This window comes from Canis lupus, chromosome 8 (genome assembly GCF_048164855.1).
Source record: "Canis lupus baileyi chromosome 8, mCanLup2.hap1, whole genome shotgun sequence".
Classification (NCBI taxonomy): domain Eukaryota; kingdom Metazoa; phylum Chordata; class Mammalia; order Carnivora; family Canidae; genus Canis; species Canis lupus.
The window spans coordinates 54,253,857-54,269,157 of record NC_132845.1 but is presented as its reverse complement, the minus strand read 5'-3'; the positions used below and the strand labels follow the sequence as shown (position 1 = coordinate 54,269,157).

The 15,301-nt window shown below is 49.3% G+C and overlaps 1 protein-coding gene across 7 annotated transcripts in view; it reads right to left on the bottom strand.

The window, feature by feature from the left end:
* The window catches only part of EEF2K (eukaryotic elongation factor 2 kinase), a 65,315-nt gene that overhangs the window by 11,399 nt on the left and 38,615 nt on the right, over window positions 1–15,301 (bottom strand). For 5 of the 7 annotated variants that reach the window (XR_012035582.1, XM_072836129.1, XM_072836130.1 and 2 more), the window contains exons 5-15: window positions 14,294–14,331; window positions 13,748–13,919; window positions 10,183–10,332; window positions 9,737–9,869; window positions 9,344–9,471; window positions 8,430–8,631; window positions 6,510–6,577; window positions 3,604–3,681; window positions 2,684–2,746; window positions 1,210–1,344; window positions 867–1,055 (exon numbers count right to left, since the gene is read on the bottom strand). Coding sequence is in view for 6 of the 7 variants with exons in the window: in XM_072836129.1 (XP_072692230.1) it covers window positions 867–1,055; window positions 1,210–1,344; window positions 2,684–2,746; window positions 3,604–3,681; window positions 6,510–6,577; window positions 8,430–8,631; window positions 9,344–9,471; window positions 9,737–9,869; window positions 10,183–10,332; window positions 13,748–13,919; window positions 14,294–14,331 (1,356 nt within the window). In the remaining variant the exon portion in view is untranslated. The remainder of the gene's footprint in view (window positions 1–866; window positions 1,056–1,209; window positions 1,345–2,683; window positions 2,747–3,603; window positions 3,682–6,509; window positions 6,578–8,429; window positions 8,632–9,343; window positions 9,472–9,736; window positions 9,870–10,182; window positions 10,333–13,747; window positions 13,920–14,293; window positions 14,332–15,301) is intronic. The other 2 variants (XM_072836133.1, XM_072836134.1) reach the window with 1 other exon arrangement.

The following is a 15,301-nucleotide window of genomic DNA, read 5'->3' as shown; positions in this document are numbered from 1 at the left end:
TCACTTCCTTCCTGCCTGCCCTATCCTAACCGCGAAGCTCTGTCCAACCACACTCCTGCTAGGGGAAGCTGCCAGAGTCCATCCCCCAGAGAAAGGCCTTTGGAAAGCCTACAGATGGGGAAACTGAAATGGCTTATAAATCCCTTTACAGAGTTGCCAGGGTGTGGTTTATGTAAACAGCTTGAGTTCACAAGGAGATTTCCCCCAGTCCTGGCCCCTCACCACTCATTCTGGGCTCTGAGATTACTTTATTCAGCCCTCAGATCCCTCTGAGTGTCCTCTCTGTGCCAGGCTCTGTGGCAGATACTGGGGGAACAGGCCAAAGGCAGCAGTATGCTGCAGCCAGCTGTACAGTCTCGTGACAACCAACTGTGAGATTATCAACAATTTTTTTTCTTAAAGATTTTATTTTTTTAAGAGAGGGAGAGTGGGGGATGGCTTAGTGGTGGAGCATCTGCCTTTGGCTCAGGGCGTGATCCCGGAGTCCCAGGATCGAGTCCCACAATGGGCTCCTTGCATGGAGCCTGCTTTTCTTCCCTCTGCTTATGTCTCTGGCTCTCTCTGGCTCTCATGAATAAACAAAATATGAGAGAGAGAGAGAGAGAGAGAGAGAAGGAGGGGCAGAGGGAGAGGAAAGTAGAGAATCTTATGCTCCACACCTCGTGCAGAGCTAGCACGGGGTTCTATTCCACAACCCTGAGATCATGACCTAAGCTAAAATCAATGCTAACTGCTTAATCAGATGCATAGTCAACTAAGCCACCCAGGTGCACCTTAAAGATTTTAATTTTAAGTAATCTCTCCAACCAATATGGGGCTCAAACTCACAACTTGGAGATCATGGCTGGGTCCCTTCCACCCCTCACCTTCAAAGAGACATCAGCCAGGATGTGGTGGGGCAGCTGTGAGCACATGAGCCCCAGGCCCACGATGGCCTCCAGTTCGCCCAGGTCGGCTGCGTGCTCCAAGTGGAAGACGGCTGACTCACGGTCCCAGTCCTCGCCCTTCTCACAGAAGCGTCCACCCTCATGGTAGCGCACCATGGCCAAATGCACCTGCCACACAGACTTAGGTGTTGGCTCAGCTGCCTGAGCACCTGCACCCCAGGGCCGCCCAGCCAGCCTGCAGGAGGAACCGTTAGCGGAGTAGAAGCGTGGGCCAGGCTCTGGGTCAGTGGCAAGAGGGCTCTGAAATGGGCATCACTGGTACCTTCCCCAGAATGGACTTCCCGATTTTCTTTTCAAGGTTCAGAGTATTAAGCCTTTGCACTTCCAGGGCCACAGCAGAAGGTCTTGACAGGTGGAGGCGGGAGGGGTTGAGGAGATTCCACTTGTCCACGCAGACCTGAAGGAGAGAACCAGGCACAGTGGTTTACAGGCCAGGGAACGAGGGGCGGGGATGCAGGCGCCACCACCAGCCGTCGGTTGCTCCTACTGCACAAGCCTGGCTGGCAAGATGCAGAGGGCAAGTCCTTAAGGTGTCAAATTTTCTTGGACAAACACAACTCCATTTCTAATCCCTCAAATCCTGCCAATTTATGGGCACAGAGAGCATATTAGAGCACCAGGACACAAAGGCCAGCAGAATGCACTGTAGCAGTTCAAAGTGCTTCTGCTTCATTTATCAGGCAGGGTTTGCTTGAGGAAGCTGGACACTAAGCTGCCCCCTTGGCCTGCGACCCATACAATACATCAGAAAAGTCTGACTTCAGACCCTACAGCACACCCACTCCGCTTTTCTCTCGGAATCAACAGGATGCTTTGGGGAATGGGTTTTGAAAATGTGTCATGTTCCCAGTTAAAGACGCTCTTCCAAAGGTCCTTACAGGACAGAGCCAGGCAGCTGTGTGTACGTGCACAGTAAACATCCTGCAATGTACAGGGCACCCCTCATGACAAAGAAGGGCCCAGCCCAGAATGTCAGTAGTACCATGGTTGAACAACTCTGCTCCACATCATGCGGAGACCTTGTACCATGTGGTAAATAAATACCACGGGGTAAATGATCTACGTCCGGACAGAGCAAAAGTCAAGCCTGCTGGGGCTATCGGGGAAGGTTCTGTAGGAGGTGCCAAAGGGGACCAGTCTGGGGGAACAGGTAGGCTTTGAAGAGATGTGACCACAGTGGGAAAAAGGAGCTGGCAGGTGGGACACTCGCCTTAGCAAAGGCTGGAAGGTGAGAGGTTCGAAGCATGTTTCAGAGTCAGCAAGAGAAGGGCTCCTGAGGGCTGGTCTTCCTACATCTGTTATCTGCCCGATAACAAACTCCTGAGATGCTTGTTGGAAATATTTGCCGGCTAAACTGGGGAAAGCTGCTCGAGATCTCCATTTTCTCATATGTAAAATGGGGATGAATAATGTTAGCCTGTCTCATTGGGTGGTTGCAAGAAGTAAATTAACTAATGCTATGAGGTTATACGGGCATTACTTTGACATGTGAGCTGTGGCCCTTATAAGCCCCCGTCCAGGACAGGCTACCCTGTTCTCTATTCCTCTCCACAGATCCCTACTAGGTCAGGGCCTCAAAAAGTATTTGCCAAAGGGACTGGTTCCTTTGCAAAAATCTTCCATTAGCTGGTGGTATGTGAAGTGCCTGGGCAGACAGCAGTGACACAAGGGAGGAGAAGCAGAGGTTAGAAAATGCAAGCACGCAGCCATGACAAGGATGCCTTGGGGCGCATTACCCGTCCAGAGCTGCCCAGGCTGTCTTCGTCTGACTCGTACTTCCGGTTACCGTTTGAGTGGCCCTGAGGGAAGAGAAGGGCAGAATGAGTCACAGAGCAGCCCTGGCTCCCAAGAACTGGTCCCCACCTTCCCTCCATGCAGGGGACTCCAGGGCACCCTCCTTCCAGGGGCCCTTCTCTTAAGGGACAAGCCTGCCTCCTAGGAAGGGCAGCTGGAACTCTTGGGTGCCAAGCAGAGAGGATGCTGAGTAACGACGCAGGACTAATAAGCTGATGTGCCCACAGCCTTCCTCTCACCCTCTCTGTATGCACAGGTGGAAATGACTCAAAGGCACAGGATCATGGCAGACAAGCACCAAGAAAACGTCCTTCCTCTTACCAAAGCTCCCATAACAGTCTTATTTGTAGTAACAAAGCTGAGACCAAGGGATTTCCAGCAAGACTGGCGTGGATGTTCACACTCAACTCTGGCACACGTCAAAACCTCTAAGTGGAAGCCATTGCCTGAGCCACCCTCACCAGGATGCTGATGGGTTGCCTTGGAGACCTTGGGAGTAGTCCCCAGGGATGCTGGAATACCATGTGTGGAATTGGGCCCTTCCACCTATTCTAGCACTTTTCCAACCTATTACCCAGCATCCTCTCTGCCCAGCAACCAGAGTTTCCAGCTTTGCCTTAAGAGTTGTCCAACATTTTCAACCCTGTCTAATCTCTCACACTTGCCTTCTAATTTTTTTTTGTCCACATTACCCCATTTTATCTTCTGTCCTGCATTTATTTTTATCTGAAATTATCTCATGTATCAATTTACCTATTAGGTTCTCAAGATCCACTCCTGCCCGCCCCTCCCTCCACCTTTCCATCCTCCTGGACAATGAGGCAACAAAACAGTCTGGTCTCATTTCCTGGGGGTTCCTTACATGTTCTCGGGGCTCTGGGTCATCCAGCTCACCCCGCTTCTCACTGGGGTATCCACTGTCTCCACTGTTCTCAGAGTCCTGTAGAGAGAAGATGATCCTAGGGTCTCAGTGGTCCCCTGAGTGGTGGTGACTTCTGGACAGCCAAGCCAGATTTGCTCTCTCTCCTTTGTCTTATCACCTCAGTTAACATTCTCTTTCCTCTGTCCTTGCTGGTTGGGTGACAAGGGACCAGTACAAAGTAATGGCAAAGAGCTCGGGCTCTGGAGCCAGACTGCCTAGGCTCAAGTCTGAACTTTGTGACTCGCCCGCTAGGCCCTGGGCAGCAGTTTCCTTGGCCACGGGATTCATTAGAGCACCTACACTGAAGGATGAAGATGAAGTGAGGTATTACCCACTGAGTGTGGATCAGAGGAAGTGCTACTGTTAACAGCAGCTCACCCATTTCACAGGCAGAAAAACAAAGGCTGGTTTCTGAGATATGATCTATGGACACAAATGTAGCACTGAGAGTAAGATTTACTACAATGAAGCCCTCTGCCAAAACTGTGACATATTTTTTGTTCTTCTAGATACTTCAGCAGTTCTAAAATTTCAATCATTTGTCCACCAGCATCCAATTCTGGCCATATCCACATGTCACCTGCAACACTATTTAGCTCATACTTTTATGTTTTCTTTTTTGTTCTCCTAAGAAGTATTTCAAACATGCCACTAAGAACAGAGAATACTAAATGAACTCACATGCACTTATCACTTAGCTTTGTCAGCTCCTAACATTAGGCCCTAGTTCTTCAGATCTTTTAAAGATTGATTGATTATTTATTTATTTACCTAGTTATTTATTTGAAAGACAGAGAGAGAGAAGAGTGGAAGGGACAGAGGGAGAGGAAGAGAGGCCTAGGCAGACTCCATGCTGAGTGCAGGGCTCAATCTCACAACCCTGAGATCATAACTGGAGCTGAAATCAAGAGTGGCTCAACCAACTAAGCCACCCAGGTGCCCCACCCCCAAGCCTAGATCTTTTATTTTTATTTTTAAATTTTTATTTACCATAAGAAACACAGAGAGAGGGCAGAGACATGGGCAGAAAGAGAAGCAGGCTCCCTGCAGGGAGCCTGATGTGGGACTCGATCCCAGGACCCTGGGATCACGACCTGAGCCAAAGCAGATGTTCAATCACTGAGCCACTCAGGTGCCCCTAGATCTCGTATTTTATTTTAAGATTTTATTTATTTATTCATTCATGAGAGAGAGAGAGAGAGAGGCAGAGACACAGACAGAGGGAGAAGCAGGCTCCATGCAGGGAGCCGGATGTGGGTCTCGATCCCAAGTCTCCAGGATCATGCCCTGGGCTGACAGTGGCACTAAACCACTGAGCCACCTGGGCTGCCCTAGATCTTTTATTTTTAAAATAAATCAAAACATTACTGTTAAAATCCAGACCTCTTATGCACTCCTCCCTACCCCAGCCTGCTCCTGCTCCAGGTAAAAACCACTTTTGTGAATTTATACTTATCATTTCTCTATAGATAAGCCATTTTTCCTTTACTTTAATAAATATATATTTAAAAGAAGGTTGGTGGGGCACCCGGGTGGCTCAGTAGTTAAGTGTCTGCCTTTGGCTCAGGTCATGATCCCGGTGCCCTGGGATCAAGCCTTGTATCAGGCTCCCTACTCAGTAGGGAGTCTGCTTCTCCCTCTCCTCCTGCCCCTTCCCCAGCTCATGTTCTCCGTGCTCTCTCTCTCTCTCAATCTCAAATAAATAAATAAAATCCTAAAAAAATAAATAAATAAAAGAGGGGCAGCCCTGGTGGCCCAGTGGTTTAGTGCCACCTTCAGCCCAGGGTCTGATCCTGGAGACCAGGGATCGAGACCACGTCAGGCTCCCTGCAAGGAGCCTGCTTCTCCCTCTGCCTGTGTTTCTGCCTCTCTCTCTCTCTCTCTGTCTCTCATGAATAAATAAAATCTTTTAAAAAAATTTAAAAAATAAAAGAATCTTGGTGTCACCAGCGTAAATGGATCACTGTCTTAGTTGGCGGGGGGGGGGGGGGGGGGGGCGGCGTGTGGCATGCAAACATTTACAATGGAATCCTTGGTCTCTGGTCTGGCCAGGGATCCTCCCACCCCAAGGAGCTGTGTATCCTGAAAAGGCCCTGACCTACAGACTTCTCTTCCACCTCCCCTAAGGCTTTTGTTCTGTGTGAACTGAAAAAATATTCTGGTTTCTTTCTTTTTTTTTTTTTTTAAAGATTTTATTCATTTATTCATGAGAGACACAAAGAGAGGCAGAGACACAGGCAGAGGGAGAAGGAGGCTCTCTGCTGAGCAGGGAGCACAATGTAATGCAGGGCTCAATCCCAGGACTCCAGGATCATGCCCCAAGCAGAAGGCAGACATTTAACTAAGCCATCCAGGTGCCCCCCTAAGTTTTTATTTTGACCTGTAATATAGGTTTTCATGAATGCTAATGCGATGCTTTAGCTTCCTACCACGGAGCCGCCAGAGGCCGCTGGAAACCTGTCCTGTTTTTCCAGCCTGAGAGCATCATATTGGACTGTGCTATAAAGTTACTTGTCTGAAACCCAGGATAGCTCCCTTCCCCAGGACAGCAACCCACACATACTTGTAACCAGACCACCCCAGGGCTGAGCTTGCTTGACATTTACCAGAAGGTTGCATTATTGGTAATTTGGATTCCTTCATCTCTAACCATCTTTGGGAACTACAATGGATCCAGCTCTTCTCAGACGACACCACTGCCCTGGGCAGGAGGCTGTGTGTTACTTGTAATCCCCTGTGCCCTCTGAGCAGTGCCCGGAGTAGACCTGGGCTGCCTGCCTCCGGATCTGAGGATTCAGTGAGTCTATTCCTCCTAGATTTGCTCCCTCAGTCCCTCTCCAGCTTACCCGGTGGTTGTCCAGATGGTCGTGCTCTCTGGATGCCATGCTGTCAAGGTCGCTGAACACAGGCCAATCTGGGCAAGAGAAAACAGAGATAATGCACTGGCTCTAACACTAGAACTGTTTAAAAGACCAACTACATACAGCTGAGAGCTGAATGCACCTGCCAACAGGCCTTTTTGCATTAAAATTTTTTTTCAAATATTTTATTTATTTGAGAGACAGCAAGAAAGCGTACGCAGCGGGGAGCAGCAGAGGAAGAGGGAGAAACAGACTCCCCATTGAGCAGGGAGCCATTTCAGGACTTGATCCCAGGACCCCAGGATCACAACCCAAGCTGAAGGCAGATGCCCAACCAACTGAGCCACCCAGATGTCCCCATTTTAAATTTGTTTAAGAAGGTGCAAAAATAGAAGAATGTTGTCAGCACCAGGGGGGCTATACTTCTTCTTTAAGAGCTTATTCAGAGTTGGGGGTGCCTGGATGGCTCAGTCGGTTAAGCAACCAACTCTTGGGTTTCAGCTCTGGGCGTGATCATAGGGTCATGAGATCGAGCCCTGCATCGAGCTCTGCACCTAGCACAGAGTCTGCTTGGGACTCTCTCCCTCTGCCCCTCCCCTACTCTTGCTCTGTGAAATAAATAAGCCTAAAAAAAAGAAACAAACTTATTCAGAGTCTGCCACTTGCCAGCTGTGGGGTCCTGAGCAGGGAGTTAACCTCTGTGCCTCTGCAAAGCTGTAATACAAATATACTTGCACAATATGCATAGAAGCACACACACATGGGCCACAGTTGGCCTTCAGTGAGGTGCAGGTATGAAGGAACCACAGCCATGCATATATTTGGGGCCCAATGGGTAGCTACAAGTCGGGGAAGCCTCAGATGGCTTAGCAGCCAACCACCTCTTTCCTGGTGGTTTCCAGTTTCTATCTCCCACCCTGAGCTTCCACAGCTAAACCTGATTAGTTTTCTTTTTTAGGTGGTTTTTAAGAATGGTTTTTCCATTTTAAAATGGTTGAAAAAATTAAAAGAACAGTAACCTGAGATATGTGAAAATTACCTGGAATATAAAACTCAAATGTCTTTATTGGAACAAGGCCACACGTATTCATTTGAGTACCGCCTATGGCCACATTCATGCTGCTAATGTGGAAACCATATGTTCTACAGAGTCTAAAAGATGGACTCTCTGGCCTTCTAAGAAAAGGCTGTCAAATCCTGCTTTAAACTATACCCAAAGTCTTCTCAGGGTAAGGGCTAAAAGGCTTCTTTGACATTTGACACTAAAATCTTCATCCTGTGCTCCTCCGTGGCCTTCCCCAGCTGCATAAATGGCCATACCACCCTTGAAGTTCTTCAGATCAAAACCCTAGAGGCAGCCTTGCCTCCCCTCTTTCCTGCAGATCCCACGTCCACATCAGCAAACTCTCACTCCAACTTCGGGAATAATGATTCTGCTTTCCTCCTCTGACCTACTCATGATGCTCATTGATTTCCTAACATTGAATAACTCTCAGAAGCCTGTCAAAACCCTATTTGATTATGACAGACTATTCTTTTAGGATACTAACGGTTCTGTTCAGACCTTACTTAGAATTCCTATATTGTGTATTTATAAGTGAGGCTGGAATGTAGGTTTTCTTCTTTTGCTGTTTTGTTAAATTTTGGTATAAAGGTTTTGCAAGTTTCACAGAACACACTGAAAAATATTATGCTGTTTTCTAAAATAGGGGTTGTTTTTATAGCATTTGGATGACTTGCGTCTTAAAAATGTATTCAGTGAACTCACTCATAAAACCATCTGGGCCGTGACCCTTTTTGGTTAGCATGTCTGATTTCCTAACATAAGCGAAAGCCAGTTTAGCGTGTTCTTTCTGCTGCCTGTCCCCTCCAAGCACGATGACCAAGGACCAAAACGTCACTCACGGAGGTGGTCCAGTTTCTGGCTGTGTGGTGTGGCCGAAGATGGGGAGGAAGGGAGAGAGTCAAAGGTCACATCACTCATGTTCTCATCTCCAGAGTTCTCTGAAAGGCGAAGGAGCAAGGGAGGGCGACTCCCAGAGAGGGTCCTGACTCGGGGGCTCCCACACTTTTCCTCTGTCCCCCTCAAGATGGTCTTGGCGGACTGCTGGAGAATTAATAGGGACACCCGTGTCACACAGAACCTTCTGGGGAGTGAAGGGTTCTTCCAATAGCATGTTATTCACCTGAACCCTGAGGCCCTTTCAGTTGATAGTTCCTGTATATGCCTGCTTAGGGACTGGTAGAAAATCTAAAAATAACCAGTGGGAAATTAACCCAAAGGCATCTAAAAAGGGGCATCTGGCATAAGAGCTCAAAGCCGGCCAGCACTCCCAAAGTGCTGATCACAACTCTACAGCCCCAAGTTGGGGGAATGCCTGCTGCCATGCATCCAGAATCCCAAGCTGGTCTTTGCCAACAATTTCTTGCATCTGATCAAGGTAATAGGAGAGGAAATGGGTACATTCTGGACACAGCAAGGTGCCCAAAGAGCCAGGTCCAAGTCTAGTTCAGCCATTTGTCAACACGTCACGTGAATACACATACCACACACCTCTCACTACCTGTACATTCTTGGTCTCCTCACTCTGGTCAAAATAGGTCCAATCAAGCAGACCCCAGTTATTGTGTTAATAGGGACACTTGGAAGGGTTTTGTGCACTGATCTGGGAGGGATGAGGGGCACAGAGGGGGTTGAGGTCCTTCTGTCCCTGGAACTCTTCAAGTAAGTATCACAGGGCTTGGGCTACCATCACAGAGAGGCATAGCTTACTGGCTTGACAGCAGAAGGGCTAAGCAGGTTCCCCCTGGGCACTCACCAGCAGCTTGGTGTTCTGATTCACTGTGTCCCTCTCTCTGGGTGAGAGGTCAAAGGGAGCTAGGCCCATGCTCTTGCAAATCCGGTTGCAGGCATGAGAGTAGAAGAAAAGCGCCATCCCCCGGACACCTGTAGACAGAGCAAGGAAGTCTAGAGCACCACTTTGCTTTGTGACAGAAGCAGGGCAGTGAGGGACACCATAAATGTGGCAAGAGCAGGCGTCGAATCCGCTGAAGTGGCGGGCGTCAGGTGTCCCAAGCTTCCATCCCCACCATCTTGGAAAGGCCAACCTGCCACCTCATCTGGTTTCCCTGGGTGTCCAAAGAGCTGGGAGATTTTGGGGGGGTAGAAGGACTGCGGTCTCCACAGAAATGAGCTGGCTTTCCCCACCTACCTAGGTTGCCATCTCCGAAGTCAGTGCCCTTTTCGGTGTGGATCTGTGGGTCAGTGTAGAGGTCGCCCACACCCTGGATGTCTACCACAATCAGCTGATGCCCAGAACGCTCAAATGTGAAGTGGCTGAAGGCCTAGGGGTTGGGGCGGAGTGGGGGAGACAGGAAGAGTAAGGTGACTGACTGCTAGAGACCAGGGTGTGGCCTACATGGACACAGGTCAGCCACCACCAAGGGAGGGGCTGTAACACCCCAGCTCTGCCCGTAGTGGGGCCTTCCTTGCCACGAAAGGTTGTACAGAGGAAAAGACAAAGGAAGGGGGCCTGTTTAATCCTGCAGGTACCTTAGGTCTGCTCACAGAAGCTGGCTGGGTTGTCTCATGAGACTTGAGGACACTTTGGAGGGGAGACCTCATACCCACAGGGACCCTCCCGTCTAGGGGCCTCACCTGTGGTGTCAGACGCAGGTTGTCATCGCGAACAAAGCCTGAGTTGGAGTTGTACTTGATGTATTTGCCCTCGATGTAGTGCTCCAGGTGGAAGAGCGGCTTGCCTGGTCTGTCTTTCAGCTCTACCACACACATCTGCATGATGTCCACCTGGTCGGTGGGGAGCAGGTCAGGCAAGAGACAGGCGGCACTCCCCTCCGATGGCAGGCCGGAGCAGAGGGCTTGGGAGAACCCAGCCTGCCTGGGCTCCCACCCTGGCACTTAGTTATCAGTTCTCTGCAGCTGAAATTTCCAGTTGTCCCCAGAATCCACTCTCCCCTTTCCTTCTAAGAATGAAAACCCCTGTGATGGCCTAAATGTGCACCCCCCCCCAAATTCATATGTTGAAATCCTAACCCTCAAAGGTGACAGTATTCAGTGGGGCCTTTGGGAGGGGATTAGGTCATGAGCAAGAAGCCCTCATGAATGGGACTGGTGCCCCAATAAAAGTGACCACACAGAGCTTCCTTGCACTTTCGCTGAGGACACAGAGGAAGGCACTGGCTGTAGACCAGGAGAGGGACCTCACCAGAATGTGACCATGCTGGCACCTTGATTTTGGACTTCTCAGCCTCTAAAATTGTAAGCAATACATTGCTGTTATTTATAAGTTGCTCGGTCCGTGGTATTTTGTTAGAGCAGCCCAGAGGGACTCAGACAAGCCCATGTGAATTCCAATAGGATGTAGGGCCATCCAGTGGGAATGATGGGGCTCAGCTTCCCTTGCAGCTAGGAATGGCCATGTGATCAAGCCCAGTCAATGGGGGAGTGAGCAGCAGTGATGATGGAACTCTAGCCTGCACCCTCCTCCTCTGGCCTTCCCGAGGCTGTAGAGCGGACATCTGCCAGTGAGGCCAACCAGGTCACATGGTCCAGGGCCACACCCCACAGGAAGGCAGAGTAACAAGACAGGAGGAACCAGGCTTCTGGATGACTTAAGGAGGTGAGGCACCAGCGCACCCTGAGCACCCCACCAAAGTGGGACTGTCAGGTGAGAAAGAAGGAAACCATTTTGCGCTAGCACTCATTTACAGGTCTGTACACTAAGCAGCTTAGCCTGTGTCTTACACTAATACTGTGAATGTAGACCACCTGCGCCCCAGTTTCCTCAACTATGGAATGGGGATCTCACACTTAGTGTGAGGATGAAATCTGGTGATACATGAAAGAGTCCATCAACATCTGCTGACATTAATGTTACTAGTAGGGGCCCCTGGGTGGCTCAGTTGTTGAGCGTCTGCCTTCGGCTCAGGCTGTGATCCTGGGGTCCTGGGATCAAGTCCCATATCAGGCTCCCCACAGGGAGCCTGCTTCTCCTGCCTATATCTCTGCCTCTCTTTCTGTGTCTCTCATGAATAAATAAATAAAATCTTAAAAAAATAATGATATTACTAGTAGATACAACTCTAGAGCAATATACAGTAAACTATAAAGAGTGAGTCTCTCTTTGCAATGGGGAATTATGGGGAACTTAGACATTCCTTGAATTTTTTTTTACCAAGTACAGGTTTAATCTATATGTAGAAGGAAATGTGTAAATCCCATGAATGGTTTGTAAAATGGGGTTGGTAAAACCTGAAACACAACCCATGGCACCCCATCCCCCCCTTAACAACAGTATAGAAGGCTCTGGGTTTCCCAGGGAAACAGCCATCCAAGGAACTGTCTGGCTGGATCATTAGACAGGCAGACAACAGCTGCAAAGGTTGAAGACATCCTGAGCTGAGAGCGTCCCCAAACTTGGCCTCAGTTCCAAGAACCAGCCTAAGGGGAAGGAGCAGCTGGTTCTCAGAGGTTCCTACCCCCAATACTGGCTCTATCCCTACAAGGAAATCTATGGATGGGCCACCTGCTTGGCCAGTGGGCTCACTGGGGGAGGGGTAGCTGGAGGTGTGCAGCCATGGAGGGATGGCCGGTTCCCCCTCGGACAACTACATTCCTTTCCCTTCCTCAATTCAGCCAATCACATTATTTACTGAGCACCTAGGCACTGTGATAGAGTGAACAAGACAGATAAAATCCCTGCCCCTGGGGGAGAGAGGCAACCAAAATATTAACTACAGGAACAAGTCTCCTTTGGACAGCACTAACTGCTTGAAACAAAAAGAAACTAGAATAGACAGACAGCCGTGACAGAGGACAGTAGTAGAAGGGCTACTCCATTTAGGATGGCCTGGGGTGGCCTTGCTGAGAAGGTGACATATGAGCTGAGACCTGAACTATGAGAAGGAGCAAATCATGCAAGGTTGGGGCGGTGGAGAGAGGCAATGACAATGATACAGGCCAGGGGCACAGCCAGGGCAAAGGTCCTGAGGCAGGAACAAGCTGAGGGAGGAAGAGATAGGAGGCCCAACGGCATGTAGCAAATTACTGAGGAGGTCACAGACCCCATGGGTGGGGACTGTGGGTTCTTGTGTCTACCCCAAGTGTACCTAACCAAAAGCCGTGCAAACAGCAGGTACTCAATAAATTCTGCTGGATTCTTGGAAGTGTGGCTCTCCTGAGGTGCCCAGGAGACAGTGTCCTATTATCTAGTAGGTATTCAAACAATGGGAGAGCTAAGCTATGAATTTGGCCAGGGCAGAGACAAGGAGTGCTGTTTCTCAAATGCCTACAAGCAACAGGAAATTCTGCTTGCCCCAGGGTCACTAAACAACCTGGGGACTCAAGTGAAGGAGCCAACTGGGCAGGGGCCTGGAATGCCTGGATTTGAACCCTGGCTCCCAAACAGGCAGGTCACTTAACCCCTTTGAACCTGGGGCTCCCAGAGGGCAGACATGCTATCCATCCTTCCCTCCTTCTGCTTTTTCTTGGGAGCCACCAATTTCAGGCTACATAGTCTGGGGGAAGGACCCACACTGCTGCCTCTAAGGGTGAGCACATGGCTCAGGCCTACCCAATCTGCATATTCCCTCCCCTGGCTATTGTGATTGGCTCAGCAACAGGCACCTGACGTAGTCAGAGCCAATGAAACCCAGTTCTGAGACTTTCATTGGAACTTCTGGGAAAACAGGTATTGTCATGCCACCAAGGTTTCTGAGAAGACAGAAAGTGAGCCTGCAGGTGCCAGTGGTCGACACACCACTACAAGTGGAGAAACTGCCTGAGTGATGCCACACAGAGGAACACCTCAGCTAGAGATGGGGGAAGATTCTCAACATCCTGTTGGGTCCTGGATCTGTCCATACCTGTGGCCAGCCCTATGTATCAGTTACATGAGGCAATAAATTCCTTTTTAGTATTGAGCCCACTTGAGTGGGTTTTTAACATCTGCAAACAAAAATCCTAACAGATCTCATCTGTAAATGGTATAAAAACATCCTAACCTCAAACAGCCTCAGAGCTCTGTTTTTAGGAAGAAAGGACTCTTTGCACAGAGTGTGTTTGGCCCATCATGCTCAATAGAGGATGGTTGTTACTAGGTACTATTAAGACCGTGAAGGGAAACTGTGACTGGAACCACTGTTGCCCTTGTCTCCAGTCCCTGGCCCTGTGTGGGAAGGTGGCAGGAAGGGGCACCACGCACCTGCTTGGGGGGCTTGTGTCGATTATACTCCTCTCCCCAGAGCTTGGCCTCCATCTGTAGACGCACATCCTCAAAGTACACATCCCTGTCCACAGACTCAATGTACCGCTTTGCCACGTAGTTGGAGGCTCCTTTCCACTGCTGAGTGTGCAGAAAGTTGGAGAGCTTCTTTCTGGGGTTTGGGGGAAGCAGCAGAGGATCTTCAGCAGCCTGGGCACTTGGGTTCATCAGGGACCCAGCCTGACCCACTGTATCCTTCAAAGAGCTGGGAAGAGGCTTAAGGGACATAGCTAAAGGTCTCTTTTCCCACATCTTTTGGCCTCCAAACACCAGAGCAGAGGTCAATGGGATACTCCCATGTTCTCCCCGAGCCCATCCCCACAGCCAGGGCAAATGTGTGGTCCAAAGGAGACCAGATAGAAGCTTGGCCTACAAAAAGTAGAGGCTGCTGTCTCAGCTTCTTAGCCAGAAATGTTGCAATGCCCCTACTCTTGGGAGCCTGAGAGAGTCTGGGCAGGGCCCTGAGAGCCAGGCTGAGTCACTTACGTCCTGAAGCACTCCCTCATTGCTCCACGGCCGAAGGGCTGAAAGACACCACACAGACGATTATCAGTCTCCATGTCCTACCCAGAAGCAGTCCTGAGGTAGGAAGACTCCCCTACTTGGACATCACCCACCAAATCGGTGCCTGGACCTCATCTCAATCCTAAAATTCCTGGGCCCTCCCTCCTTCACCTCAGCTCTAAAGCCTGAGCAAACTTCTAGCCTGGAGGCTTCAGGGATGACAAGACCACCCTCCCTGCACCGTGGCTGAGGGGAAGAGGCCTCAGGGGGTGAAGGTGTTATAGGGGTAACAGTGAATGTCAAAGAATGTCAGAAAAGCTCTGCTTTTCTGTTTTCTATAACAGAAAAACAGCATAGGGGCACCTGGGTGGCTCAGTCAGTTAAGCATCCAACTCTTGATTTTAGCTCAGGTCATGGTGTCAGGGTTGTGGAATCGAGCCCCATGTCCAGCTCCAGGCTCAGTGCAGAGTCTGCTTGTCCCTCTCCCTCTGCCCCTCCCCTGGTTCTCTCTCTCTCTCCAATAAATAAATAAAATCTTAAAAAAAAAAAAAAGAAAAAGAAAAAGTAGAAACAACTTAAATGTCCTCCAACAGTATAATGGATAAATCAATTAGGTCTACTCACTTGATGGAATACTACACACCAACGAGAATGAATATATTCTGTTGTTCTCTTCTATTATTCTTTATTATTCTATCAACTATAGGGCTAGCAAAAACAAGTATGAATGTGACAGATGAAATGCTGAGGAGAAGCAGCCATACTCAAAAGTATACATATGGCATGGCTCCATTTATAGGAAGTACACAAATAGGCAAAACTAATCCAGGGCAATAGATTCCGGGTTGGTGCTTCCCCCAGGGGTAAGGGAGTAGTGACCATAGTGGAGGGGGACTTTTGGGGGCCACTGGTTACACAGAGTGTTCACTTTATGAAGTTCATCAAGCCGCACCCTTTTTGGAGTGTATGATACATGAGAAAAAAGTTTTG